Below are 14,521 nucleotides of genomic sequence, written 5' to 3'. Positions count from 1 at the left end.
AAGGGAAAATGTTGGTTGGCAGCATGCTGGGAGGGTTGCAAACAGGCATGGATTATTTCTTCCTGATTTGAGTTCAAAACTCCTTTTCAAAAAAATCAGACTTGCATTTTTCTTTCCTTTTCCAGAAAGGAAAAGGCCACTGTGGTTGTAGGAACTCAGTAGAAGCAGCCTGCCATTTTGCACAACATGTGAAAGGGCAGAGTAACACTAAATTGCTCCTCAGTAGGTTCAAGGCATTGAAAAGCTCTGTGAAAATCATGTGGGGTTTGCTTGAATTCAGCTCTACTTTTTGGAGATAAAACTGAACAGTTTCAGGAGTTAAGGAAGTATCTGTCAGCACATGGCTTTAAGCTTCTACACCTTGGATTTGGAGGCTCCTCTTTGAGTGACAGTGGTTCCACAGAGTTCCTCACCTGTGCTGTAAACACTTCACTTTGCCTGATTTTGTGATAAATGCGCAATATCAACATGTATGTAAGTCTGTGTTGTAACCCATGCCACAGAGTGGCTTGTGCTTGGATTGTTATCAGATCTACAGAAACAAGGTGGGATGCAGGACTCTATTCCTGGTCTCAAAGTCTTACTGAGTTGGAGTTTAGATTTACCATGTTTAGTTTCCTTTTTATGATGGTCCAGTCATTGTTAATGACCCTGTAGCAGTAACTTAACTCAGTTTACCAAATAGCATTTCTCTGCAGCCTTGCCCCTCAGAGCTGGGGTGGTTTTAATATCTATGAAAATTAAATTATTTCTTTGTACTTGCTTCCCTCTTCTAGACAGCAATTATGTTCTCAGTGAGATACATGTATAGAGATATACACACACACAGACAACAATACAGAAATACTAAATGTCCTACTCTGGAGGTCAGTAGTATTATTCATATTTTACAGCTGCTACTTCTGCCTTATCTCTGCACTAGAATAACTTGGGGCTCGAACGTTTTGTCTCGTACTTGTTTGGGTTTTTTCACGGAAAGGGCATGGTTTCTTATCTCACAAACAAAGTCTTTATCAGTAAAAAAATTTCTTTGACATGTAGGAGTAAGAGTCCTTAGGGTCCTGTGAGAACCATGCTTGAAAAGTGCCTGGTGAGGTTCAGTGTTACCAGCTAGACTGGTACATATTTGTGTGGGAAGTCAAATTGGTATTTTAACTGTTAGCTGTTAATGTGCCTGCCCATGTTTGGCTGTTACTAGAAGGGTTGATAGCTAGTTTGCAATGTAGTTAATGGCATGAATAATGAAAGATCAACTTCTTTTGTTCTATAAGCTTGATTAGTAAACCAGAAGGTGTGAGCTGAATTGTTTGGTTTCATATGGTCCTTTTTTCACTGAGAGAAATGAGTTCAGTAACATATTGCATGCTCTGATAGTGGATTACTCAGAGGTAACTGCAATTATCTTGACTTAGCCACCAACTTGTTTTGTGGCCTTTACCAGGTCATTTAAATTCATTGTCTGATTTTTATGCATGCATAGTGTAATTACTACTTCATAGGCATGTGTAGTATATAAATTATGTATTGAGCTGTTCTTCCATAAAGCATGACATGAGTGTGTGTGAGCCATGTTCCAGCAGACCTGCAAATGCTGGTTCTGCTTTAATCCAGACTAGGCTGGGAAAAAGGAGGGGAGCTTTTTACAGGCTCTAGGATAGCCATGCACTGCTGTTTCACAACCCTTGGGATTTAGTCTGCACTTGCACATTTACTCTGGAGGTGTGTAGGGGAAGCTGAATGAAGCCTGGTTTCGGTGGATGCCTTCACTCACTGGAGCAGGATGCATAAATATTCCCCATTCCATTTCATTGAGGCTTTGCCTCTTCCCAGAGCACTGTGAGCCATTGAACTGAAACGCTGCTGAAGAGCTCCAAGGCAGATTTTTTGCAGGCTCTTTTGCATCATCTCAGTTATACATTACTTCCTGCACTCAGGCAGAATGCACAGCTCAGGCAACTCCCACGGTTGGACAGAGAGGTGATTATTTTTAATCACCCAAGTCTCCAAACCACAAGCCAAGGAGGATGATGCATATACATCACATAAGAGAAGCAGCAGCCTGTGCTGGGCTGGGGAGCTCCTACGCATGCTTATTGCAGATAATGGACCGTGTGCTCGAGGACATGTGCCAAGCCATGTGCTGGAGGAGGGGTTGCAGATGTCACCAGCTACAGGAGCACTTCCTCTTCCCCAATGAGTATAAAATGCTCACTGAATCCACAGTTGGAGTGAAGTCACTTCCTTTCCAGGGGAACCCCTGGAGCACTGACGAGTAATAACAATTTCACCTTTCGTGGATAGCTCACTTTCTTTCACTTGTGGCTTGTTCGACAGCTTTGGTTTTCTTCAGCATTAAGCAGGCAGGGTAGCTCTCAGATTTCTCCTTTCACATCAAAATCCAGCTTGGTTTGGCAGTCTCACCACTTGTGATTGCTTCTGAAACCTGTCTGAAACACGCAACGTGCAAGGACTTGTCTTTCTTTGAGTTACAATTTTGGGGCTAGGCTGTGGAAGGTGAGAGCAGTGGAGGATTCTCAGCCATTCTTGCTGATTGGTGTATCGTGGAAAGGCTTGTTTCGCAAGTCCAGGGGCTGTACTTTGACCTGATTCTTGCTTATTGCACATGAAAAGCGTCCCTGTATCTTCATGCCCCTTTTTGCAGGCTCATGAAGTGGAATATTGTGGTTGTCAGAGGTTTGTGCTATTTCTCTAACCATAGTCCTTGTGCCCAGGGCAACAAACTTCCAGCTTGCATTCGAGGAACAGACTGGGGAGCATTATAAGAAATGGTGATTTTTTTTTTCTCTGTACCAAACAGGGGCTTTAAAAATGCCCATTCAGACTGGAATCTGTATATTGGCAGCGTTGCCAAGGCTGTAACTCTTATCCCTGCTGTGTCTCTTACCTGCATCACAAATGTGCACGTGGGAGTTTTTCAAAGGCACTACCATGTGCATACCATATCCTAAACCAGCAATTTTGGTTTTGTTCTTCTTTAGCAGTGCAGATTCCAAGTCAGGTGAACAATTCTTTATGGGATCCCAGGTAATCTTTCCTCTTTGTCTTAGAGAGGATATGTGCTTTTTCCATATACCTGGTTTAAATTTAGCCTCCATAGCTTGATCCCTCAATTGAGTAATATAGGGCAACTTTCCTGCATCGTACTACTGCCTCCCCTTCTGGGGAAGTTGGCACTGGAATTTGGGAGTGTTTTGGTTTCCAGATTGTTCACAGACTTGTAATATGACCATAAATAAATAATGTAAGTACTTGTTGCTTCATTTTTATTTTTATTACCGCCTAGTCCATAAAACATGCCTAGTATTGAGAGACTGTGGAAATCTTTATGTGAGAATCTCAATGTGCCCAGGGAACAGATCTCTCTAGCAGTGTTTCTGCCTCAGACATGGGTATCTTGGGGATTGTATAACATAGAAAATAGAGTAATGCTGACTTAGGTGTAGTTTGCCTCCATTTTCTTGGACAGGAGACTGCGTTGGACCAGGGATTTCTGACTGTCTTCTAAAGCCCTGGTGGTTTCCCTGTCCTTCCCTTTCCTCAAGAATTTGTGTACTGGCCTTCTCCATTCACACAGACTTTGTCATCAGCCCTGTCTTGCAGCATGTCACCCCACAGTGTAGCCACAGAAGTAGAAGCACTTTCTTTTGTTTTGGACGTGCTGCTTGGTTTCATTTTGTGCTTACCATCTCTTCTGGTGCAAGAGGCCAGGAGCTTAACACTTCCTGTTGGTTTTGTTTTTATAGTTCTGTCACTTTGTACCTCAGCTTCTGTCTCTAACAATTTTTTCTTGCATGAAATCCATTCCATATCTCCAATCATCCTACTTATCCCTGTCAGTACCTTCTCTGGATCTGCTCTATCCCTTTTCCTTTCTTTTGTTTTTTAATGAGAAGAGACCAGCAACACACAGTGTCCTGGTGTGAATGCCCCATGCACACAGTGATCCGCCCTATTTTTGCAGGCTGATTCTTTGGTTAAACAAACTGATTGTGGACATTCCAATAGCAATGCAGCACATTGTACACACTCTCCAGCAGCTTAGAGTTAATTGCTGCTAGCAAGTGCTGTGAACTTGCAGGCTGGGTTCCTCTTGGCAGGAGTTGAAAGTGAATTGTGGTGTTCCAAAGAACGTTCAAGCCCCGTGTTTAAAAGGCATCCTGCCACTTACATGGGTGAGTGTACTGCAGACACTGCCTTCAGCCCTCATCTTTCTGGCCTTCCTGCCAGAGAAGGGTTAAGTCTGAAATGGAAAACATGCTGCAGAGGACTGGGGTGATTCAGCACGTGGTTGTAGTCTGATTCTAAAGCTGAGTTCTCAGCATGGTATTTAGAGAACTGTGGCTCACTGGCTGCCTGCAGTCACTGTTTCAAGTTGAGATGCTGAATCCTCAGTGGATATCAAAGATCTCTGGCACTTGGGGCATTTACCATGGTACCGTAGGATTAAGATTGTGGGTAACTGAAGCTGGGTTGCTTCCATGCTCCGTGTGCCTTTCAGTGGTGCAGAACACTTGGTTCTTCTCCAAAATGCTCTCTTCAATATCAAGCAAGCTTAACCCAAATTAGCTTGGATTGCTTGTAAGTTGAGTTTGCCAGCATGGACAGTGAGCATGGATCACAGCAGTGTGGTGGGATCTCACAGCAGGGTGAAATTGCAGACCTAGGGGTGCTTTTCTCAGTGGAAGGTTATAGTATCAACATGGATCAGGTTATGGCCAAGTATTGATGCCATGTTAATATCCAGCAAATCATTGTTAGTGTCCTTGCAGTTGATTTTTGTTCTATAGGACAAACAGGTGATTTTAGGGAAAACTCTTTGTTTCATAATATTTTTAAAGGGGGTGTGAGTGCATGCAAGCATCCCCCGCCAGCTCCTGGCTTTGGGTGGTGAGGAGAATTCCAGGAACTCCAGGAAACTGATGTCACTGCATTGTGTTTGCTTGTTTTCTTTTGACTGCACTAATGTTTAATTTTAACTTAACCCTCAGAGGGGTATTTTTAGTAAAACTGTTTCTTCACTCCTTCTGTCCCATGTTGGGAGGGGAACAGATTGTGTCTCCTTGTTTTTTCCAGTAGTCAGCTCTTTCTGCCTCCCCTCTGAAGAGCTGTGATGATTGACTGAGAGCTTGAGCACTCAGCAGCATGTGTTACCCTGTCTGTGCTTGGAGTGCCTGAACCTGGTGTTTGTCCTGTCCCCACATCTCTTGATTTGATCATTGATCCAGGCTGAAAGGAAGCACATCTACCTGGACAAAGGGGCTTCATTCTGATAAAAGATTGGTATCTCTTCCAAATCTTTGGTATCGCTGTGTCCCAGGGGGCAGCTGCTACTTTAGGGGATGATCATGATCCTGTTCTTCAGTGAATATCTGCTGGGAGAGCCTGGCTTTTCTACAAGTTATTAACACTTTAGTTTGGAAGGGCTTTGTCAACACTCCAGAGAATCACAGCCCTGTAAGAAATGGGTTTCTCCCTTTGGTTTTTTCTTTGTTTGTTTTTTTTAGCAAGAAATCACACTTGAAATTCAGACGCTACAGCTGGAGAGGCAAAAACTGAGCTGCTTGCTCTGCTAATCTTGAATAAAGGAATAAATTCTTTTATCTATTTTTATTTATGTATTTATTAAAAAGGAAAAGAAAAAGCAAGAAATGCAGCTCTGCAGAGCATGGATTTATTGGAGAACTTTTCTTTTCTTCCATATCTTTGTCCTGAGTTTTGGCTGCTGTCTCTGTGGTTTGCTGTTTGTGTATTTCTGCAGACAAATAACAAAATCAGAAAACTGTTTCATCCTATTCCACTTGTAGCCTGTGTGTTACAATAATTGCTCGGGTGCCAGACACAAAAAGAATCACTGTGGTTTTAGTTTGTCATTGTTTCATGTAAGAAAATGGCTTTCAGTTGTAATTATCTGCACATTATAAGAAGTGTGTATGTGAAGAAGCTATGGAAAAATGACAGCAGAATAATTAAATTCACACCAGCTCCTCATGCGAATACTAAGACATCAAGAGTGTCTTCTGTGGTTTAGTATTACCCACTTCCAAAGCTTGGAGTAGGAAATTTTCATTCATTTTCCTGCACAAATAGGTCTCTGCTCTTTGAAAGGCTGGGCAAGAAATGCCTTTATCTCTGGCAAAGGGAGATCTGTAAGTATGGACTATCAACATTTTATACCTTGCACTTCCTGAAAGCTTTGCCTTCTGCTGTGCTTCTGAACAGCATCACCCATGAATGCCCAGGACTATTGGGTGGCACTGAAAGGGTTACCAGGAGCTGTACAAGGCTGGTATATGGGACAGGAGTGAGCTTGGCTTCCTTGTTTCAAGGGTTTGTGGTTGCTGGATATTTCTGCTGCCTTTTCTCTGCCCCCAGCTCCCCTGTTCTGTAATTCACTTTTAAAAGAAACCAGTCTGGGTTGTGCTGAGCTCAGCACTGCAGCCATTTGCAGAGACACCACAAGGAGTAGCAGCACTTCTCAGTTTACAGGCTGGACTGTGGTAGGAAATGCTCATTCCTTACACTGACAAATTGCTTCTGCACCCAAGGTATTGCCCACTGAGCAAACAAGGGTTGTCTCACTGCTTCCTCTCCATCCCTGTGTCTATGTGGGAGAAGCTATCCAGCCAGTCACCTTTTGAGGAAGGGACCATGTTCAGTGTTTTTTCATACAGCATTTGGTGCAGTGCTGTGATGAGTGTCAGCATTTGCTTGTGTCAGTTATTGGGCATTTCACCAGTAAGAGGATTGTTTATGCCAGTTTTACTGAATTCTAGTTCCAGCTGTGAGCTTCAATTTGCATCTTTTCATACAATTTGAACTGCTTGTTTTGCTATGTAAATCTTCTGTGTATTAGTTTGCTTTCTTGTTTACTGTTTCTCTGCTCCTAGAAGACATTTGTAATCCTGGGATTTGGCTGTGCATCCTGCTGTTCTGGCACTGAATCCCTCAATTCTGGACAGCACAGGACAGGGAGAGACAGAAAAAGGGAACTTCAGCTTCCCAGACTCATCCCTCCCCTCCCATCCTTCCAGGCCAGGTTGGATGGGGCTTGGAAAGACCTGGTCCAGTGGAAGGTGTGCTTGACCATGGCAGGGGGTTGGAACAAGGTGATCTTTAAGGTCTCTTCCAATCCAAACCATTCTTTGATTCTTCCAACCCTAAAAATCAAGGACGTGTGATCCCTAGACAAGCCTCTCTAATTAGTTCTCATCTTGTAGCACTCATTTCTGTGTGCCTGCCTGAGTGATGTTGCAAATTATATCCCCCTTTTATGTGTTGGTAGCATTTTATCACCTTTCACAGCCTGCGGTGCTCAGTCACCGTTCCTGTAATGCCATCTTGTGGTGGCCCTGCCACTCTGAACGTGCCTTCTCCAGCCAGAACTGATGCTGGGCTACCTCTGTGTGTAGGCAGTGAGTGCAGCTCCCCTTTGCTGGGTGTGGGGTGAATCAAGGAAACGCCTGTCTCCAGCTGTTTGGTGTCGGGGAATGGCCTTGTGGAGCTCAGGTGTGGTGTCAGGGACCTTCATGGCAGATCCATGCTCTGGGTGCTTTAGCTCTGATACTGTAGAACTGTCTGTTAGGAGGATTGATTAACTGTGGTCTGTATTACAAGGAGATTGGTGTGTTGTTCCTTAACAAGTCATAATAACAAACTATCCATTTACTTAAATATTCATCCTTCATACACTGTATGTTGTTTGAAGTGCTTCTCTAAACACAAAGGAGTTGTTTAATACTTTGAAATGCTGCTCTGTTGTGATTGCAGGAAGTGTATATGGCAGGGAGTGTCAGGATTTTGTAGAAATTCCAATTTTATCTCTGGTGGATTTTTTTCTCAATCTGTCTGGGCTTTGGGTAAGCCACAGGGGGAAAAGTAAGGCCATTGCATCTGCTTCTCCATGACCGAGAGCTTTACTGTACCTTCAAGAGTAACAACTGCGTGCCTTGCTAATAAATGAAATAACAACTGTATTTCTTTTTGGTTTTTTTTGCCTCTCCAGTGTTCCCAACTCTTGCCCAGCCAGTCCACGTGGTGCTGGATCCTCAGGATATCGTTTTGTTCACAACATTACCTCGGATCTGCAGCTGGCAGCAGAGTATGCGGCAAAGGCAGCCTCAGAGCAGCAGGCAGATGCATCTGGCGGGGACAGCCCAAAGGTTCACACAAACATTACCTACCCAGCACTGCTCCTTGGGAGGATTATTAAAGCCTGGGGCTTTAGTGCTAGTCCTGGTTAGAGTTTAAAGGGGTTTAAGAACATCCTGGCCATAAGGGTGCTGTGTACAGTGTCCTGCAGGGGGTGGAGGTCATTCCTTCCAACTGTGCTTGGCTTAGTTGTAGTCTCTGCTTGCTTAGCTGCCTGAAATGTATTCAAATCACTCACTAAAGTGTTTAAGCAAGAATAATATTTTTGCTTATTTGATAAATCAAGATCCCATAAAGAAGCACATAAAATTCAGCATCTCATTTTCTTCTTTTAATTAATGGTATTTTGCAAAACACAGTTGGAGAAAGCAGAAGCAGGGGAAGAAACCAGATCCTTGTCATGAGAAGTCTGTAGTCAGACTTTAAAACAAACATGAAGGCCTGTCAAGTAGGCGTTAAACAAGGAGAGTGGCAAGTGGAATCTAGATTAAAAAATAACTTAGTTAGAGTGATAAAATGTAATTTTGGTGAGCTGATCTTCAGATCAAAGTTAAAAGTTCCATATCCAAAACCACCTGATTTGGGATTGGGTGGAGGAGCACACTACTAGGTGGCTGTTTTTGTCAAGTTAATTCTCCCTTGAGACAAGAAGGGTTGTTCTTGATGGAGTAATGTGAAGAGTTGGAAATACGAGATCTAGCAAACAAATTAAAGTTCCTAGAATGAAATAAATCCTGCTGGAGAAGGGAAGGGATGGGATCAGGTTTCATGTTGGGCTTGTTGCTGGGAGGAGGGCTGATAACATACAGCCTCAAACCCTTCTAGCAGAGTGGAGCTGTAGCTGGGCAGAACTGAAGGCCTTAATTCATGAGCACAGAAAGCAGTGAATGTACCTATACTCTATTTATTTATTCCAATTGCCTGTCTTGACCCCTTTCCTTGTGCTGGTGCAAGCATGTGTGGGACAGTCAGTGGGGAATGGAATCAGATTGAAGTTGGGGTTTATGTGTGTTTGTGGGGAGATGGAGGGAGATACTTTCATCTGACTCAGCCCTGTAGCTCTGTTCGAACACAAATGCTTGTGTGAAATGGGGTGGTGGCAGCATAAAACAGCAGTGGGAGAGCTGATGCTCTCTTAGCTGCCCTGCTGCTCTCTTGGCATCAGTGAAAATTACAGCCCAGTGTGCTTTTTAAGTTTGGGTTGTGGTACTGCAGCATAGGAATTCTTTGTTAGTAACTAAATTTTTGTTTGGCTTTTTTTTCTTGCTTAGGATGAATCCAAGCCACCCTATTCCTATGCTCAGCTGATTGTGCAGGCCATATCTTCAGCACAGGACAGGCAATTAACACTAAGTGGGATCTATGCCCACATTACCAAGCATTATCCATATTACAGGACTGCTGACAAAGGCTGGCAGGTGAGTTCTTGACACTGACAAGCTTTTAAACTACTTTGACATGGCTTATCTGCTTTGAAATGCATTTATTAAAGATTTGGGGCACTGGGAATAGAGCTGCTTTGACTGTTCCCAGAGTGAATTTGTTTAACACAAGCTGACTAGTTCATTTGTGGGTGATTAGTTTTCTTGGAGTTTTTTTGAATGCTTTGTAGGGCAATGTAGTGTGTTACTGTTGGGCTCTCTACTTCCTCTTTTAATGCTGTAGTCATGTGTCTTTCATTTTGTATTTTGTTTCCCTATGTCCTTGCTATCAGTCACTCCTCTGCCCAGATACTTGCTTAATCCTTCACCTCATCTTTGACATGATTTCTCCAAGCAGAGGATATCCAGCCTAAAACTGAGGCTCCAATTTTTAATCATAGCACCTTAAATAATTACAGATATTTTGTTTTCCCAGTGTATCAGCTGCACTGCCTAAGTCAGTTTGCAAGTTCTGAATTTGAGTGGGAGCTTGGGAAACTGGGAGTCCATGGACTCTTTGTGGTACTCAAGGAAGCCTGACCAGCTTCAGAGGAGAGTTTGGATGTAGTTAACACATGCTAAATCAAACTTCAATGTTCACTTGAGGGCTGCTTCCAAAGTTTCAAGAACCTCAACTCCACCTGCTTTCAGACTTTTTCTTGGCATCACACCTCTGCCATGGGTGTTGGCATTTGAATGTAATACACTAATACAGCTGCAAAGGCTCTTGCAGCTGCTGATTTCACTGTGTGCAACTGGCAGGAGCAGTACTGCTTGGTGCACTTTGAGTGCAGTTGGAATAAATACATTTCTGCCTCCCTGGCTTTTCCCTGCAGTTCTAATTAATTGTGGAATTCACTTCCTGCCCTAACCTGCTCAGCAGAGTTGTGCTTTGTGAACCAGTTGCTGCATCCTGCTTCAGAGAGCTGCATTTCAGCAGGGAGTGAAGCTGCCTTTTTCTCTCCTCTCCAGTGGCATTGTAAGGCTTCACCATTGCAAAGGTTGTCTAAACCTGCTCAAAAAATCTTCTGTTTTGTTTTGAAAGTAGAAGAGGGATGAGTTAGTGCACATGGAGGGTTGCTGAGCCGTTCCCCAGCCCAAAAGGCAGCATTACACCCTGTAAGAGGTGGGTTGTTACAATGGAAAGGATAAGCAGTCTTGTCATCATCCAGAGAGCTGCAGAGTGCCACAGAGCTCATGGGTTCCTCCCAGAGCTGGCTGAGGCCATGTTGGCTGCCTTGCATTGTGATTACTGTGAGATGCAGTGTCCTCTAGGGCATGTTTGGGCACCCTGGTAATCGTTTGGCAGGTGAGCAGTTAGCACAGGCTCAGGCAACTTTTTCCACTTGCCAAGAATAAAGCTTGTCTTTTGAGAGAGTTCTGATGTGGTTTACAGTGATTTCCCCCTGCCTCAGCAAAAGCTCTGCTTTCATGGCTTTCCACAGAGAAGTCACTGCTCTGGCTCCAGATGTATTTCAGTAATGGTTGGTACTGAGCAAACCCATCTTTCAGCTTGGTCAGGAGAAATTCCAACACTTTCCCTCAGGTTTTCTCCTGCTATTCTCCTGTGACTTTGGAGCTGTGTGAGTTGAGTGACTTGTTTCTACCTTTAACACTGATTCTGGCAGTGTGGATTTATTTTTCCAAGCTGTGTGGTGCAACTCATTTGTCTTTGTTACTTCGTGGCAAAATAATCACCTCATTCCTGTGCTTCCTGCAGAATTCCATTCGGCACAACCTCTCCTTGAACCGTTACTTTATTAAAGTCCCACGCTCCCAAGAGGAGCCTGGAAAGGGCTCCTTTTGGAGGATTGACCCTGCCTCTGAAGCCAAACTTGTAGAACAAGCATTTAGAAAAAGAAGGCAAAGAGGAGTGTCCTGCTTCCGAACACCTTTTGGGCCTCTCTCCTCCAGGTAACTTCAATTTCCTCTCATCTCTCTGCCAAACTCATTACAAGGAAAATAAACTAAAACTTCTCCTGAAGTACAGTGAGTATACTTTGCTTCTGTTTATAGTTTGAGAGGTGATATAGTTAGTCCTGAGGCATAATCTGAAAATTGTTCTGACTTCTTAAGTGTTTAACAAAAAAAAAAAATCCAGAAGCAAACTACAAAAATGCATCAAATAACGTGTCTGTTTTGGCATCATTTCAAAGAAATTCAAAGCAGTTATCACTGGAGTGAGTGTTTTCAGATGCCAATCTCTGATTTCAGGAAAGCTGTGTTTAGATGTGGATTAGATCATAGTGGGAAGAACTTCTGTGGTATTTAAAACACTCTCCTACAGGGAGATCAGGTTGATGGTGGTTGTCAGCAGTGAAGCAACAGGAGTTCTGTGTGGCTGCTCCAGTCAGCTCCACTGCCTTGTGCAATGACAGCTTCTTTGAGCCCTGTAGCTGTGAGGAGAAAACTTGGAATTCAGCACTAGCTGTAGCAATTTCATGGAACGTTCCTCCCACACCTCCTATTTTCTCTGTTAAAATGTGGGGGAAACAGGAGGAGAGTTTTTCAGCTTTTTATTCTGGTTTGTCATTAAAGAAATGTACAATTCCTCACGTGTTTGGGACCAGAGGTGGGAACCAAGTGGTTGGGGAGGGAGGCAACAGGGAGGAGGGGAAGCAACTGCTCTGCAAGCATATGCAGGGCCAGACATTTGCCTCTGCTTGCATCTTTCTTCTTCTCCCTGTCACTCTCAAACTCTGACATAGGTCCTTTGGGAATGACTTGAAGTTATAAAACTGATCTGAGTGTGCAGAATTTGGGCATTCTCTGTCAGCAGTGGGTCTAACAATGAAATGTTAACCCTGCTCTGAAGGGTCCAGTTTCCTTCAGCAAGGAATAACACAACAGTATTTGGAGCTGGAGTGTTTGTGGGGTCCCTGTGTACCTTTCAGCTCTTCCCAGCAGGACTGCAATGGGTGGTGTGGAGGAAAGGCTGTCCTTCCTAGAGAATCCTCTCCTGGACATAACTCTGGGTCTCTGCTGCTGTCTCGTGGTCAAAATACATCTGCACTTGCCAACGCTGTGTTTTGGTGTTTCAGGAGTGCTCCTGCCTCCCCTACTCACCCTGGCCTGCTGTCCCCTCACTCTAGTGGCCTACAGACTCCAGAGTGCCTGTCACGGGAGGGCTCACCCATTCCACACGATCACGACTTTGGGTCAAAGTTGGCCTCAGTTCCAGAGTATCGCTATTCCCAGAGCGCACCCGGTGAGTAGCTCCTGTTCCAGAGCTCCTCTTCCTGTTCACTTGCCCCACGTGCCATGCTGAGGACACCAGAGGAAGGCTTCTGCAGTGCTTTTTGGAGGATCCAGGACTCTCTTTCCACTTTGTTGTTAGAGACTGATGGTGCAAGTACAACTTCAAACCATTTTCCTGACTCCTCTTTGGATGAGGGGCAGAATGTGCAGAGACAGCTGATCTAACCTTGAGCTAGGTGGCTGTAAAGATCTGACAGCAGAGTAGCCATGGTAACACAGCTCACTTGCTCTCATTTGCTACCCTCTGGATAAGATCAGCTTGGCTACACCAGGCTCTGGTGCTGTGGCCAGGACCTGGTAAATATCTCCTTGTCAGCTGTGCTGACCTGGGGTGAGGTTGGAAGGCAAAGCTCATTAAGGAAAGCTTGGTTTGGGGTATTTTCTTAGGTTTATTATGGCTTTTATTCACAGAAATGTGCTCAGATGACAAGTAGGGGGTTTTTGTACATGAGGAAGGAGAAGTTTGAGGGTGGTATTTTTGAAGATTAGATTTTTTTTGTTTGTTTCTACCTCCATTCCTGCTAATGGTGCAGCACTGAGTAGGCTGGAAGCACACAGATGAAATAAATGGGGGTCTTTTTGCCTCTCCTGTTAACAGGTGCTTCTCTTTTCTGTTCAGGATCTCCAGTGAGTGCCCAGCCTGTGATTATGGCTGTTCCTCCCCGACCATCCACCCTGGTGGCCAAACCAGTGGCCTACATGCCAGCATCCATAGTGACTTCCCAGCAGCCCTCGTGCCACGCAATCCACGTTGTTCAACAAGCCCCCACTGTCACCATGGTCCGGGTGGTGACCTCCTCTGCAAACTCTGCAAATGGATACATCCTCACAAACCAGGGCACAGCAGGAGGAGCTCATGAAGCTGCAGGAGCAGTGTTGGACTTAGCTGCTGACCACCGAGGTAGTGTTCACCTCCCTTGCTGCTCTGCTAATAAGTCTTGAACGTTTTCACTCACTGGGCACTGAGCCATTAAAAAAGATGTTTCTCCAGGTAAAACAAAAACCAAATGAGAGCTCATCCATTTTTTGTCTACACCAGAGAGCAGGACAACTGTGTTCCCTTGTCTCCTGAGGAACAAAACTAACAGCCTTTGGAGCCTGCGAAAATATGCAGTGCTTAAAATTTGCTTATTACCATAAAATCACAGAATGATCTGGATTGGAGGGTACTTTGAAGATCATCTCATTCCAATCCCCCTGCCATGGGCAGGGACACCTTCCACTATCCCAGGGTGCTCCAAACCCCATCCAACCTGGCCTTGGACACTTCAGGGATGGAGCAGCCACAGCTGCTCTGGGCAGCCTATGCCAGGGCCTCATCACCTCCACATGAAAGAATTTCTTCCTAATATCTCATTTATACCTGGTGTTTGAAGCCATTCCCCTTTGTCCTATCTCTCCATGCTTTTATAATTATCCCCAATACCAGTATTTATGCCTGTGTCTTGGCTATGAAAGCATGTGCACTTTCCAGCCAAAAGAGAGAGCCTGGGAAAGGCTGCAACTCTGCTTCAGGATGGTTTTGTAAATAAATGATTGAACCCTTCTTTTCTGCAGGCCTGGATTCCTAGAGGAAAGCATGTGCTTCTGGAAGTGCAGGCAGTGCCCCATTAAAGCAATCTTCAAAAACCAGTTAGAACAAAGGCCCTTTTTTTTTGTCCCTAAGCTGGAAA

General features: G+C 44.3%; 1 protein-coding gene across 1 annotated transcript in view; it reads left to right on the top strand.

Annotated features, from left to right (window-relative positions):
- Positions 1–14,521, top strand: part of FOXK1 (forkhead box K1) — a 56,206-nt gene that overhangs the window by 28,944 nt on the left and 12,741 nt on the right. Inside the window, exons 3-7 of the mRNA XM_036392382.1 lie at positions 8,024–8,180; positions 9,441–9,587; positions 11,311–11,504; positions 12,632–12,798; positions 13,468–13,749. Of these exons, the coding sequence (XP_036248275.1) occupies positions 8,024–8,180; positions 9,441–9,587; positions 11,311–11,504; positions 12,632–12,798; positions 13,468–13,749 (947 nt within the window). The remainder of the gene's footprint in view (positions 1–8,023; positions 8,181–9,440; positions 9,588–11,310; positions 11,505–12,631; positions 12,799–13,467; positions 13,750–14,521) is intronic.

Source organism: Molothrus ater, chromosome 16 (genome assembly GCF_012460135.2).
Source record: "Molothrus ater isolate BHLD 08-10-18 breed brown headed cowbird chromosome 16, BPBGC_Mater_1.1, whole genome shotgun sequence".
Classification (NCBI taxonomy): Eukaryota; Metazoa; Chordata; class Aves; order Passeriformes; family Icteridae; genus Molothrus; species Molothrus ater.
This window is presented reverse-complemented; position numbering and strand designations above follow the sequence as displayed.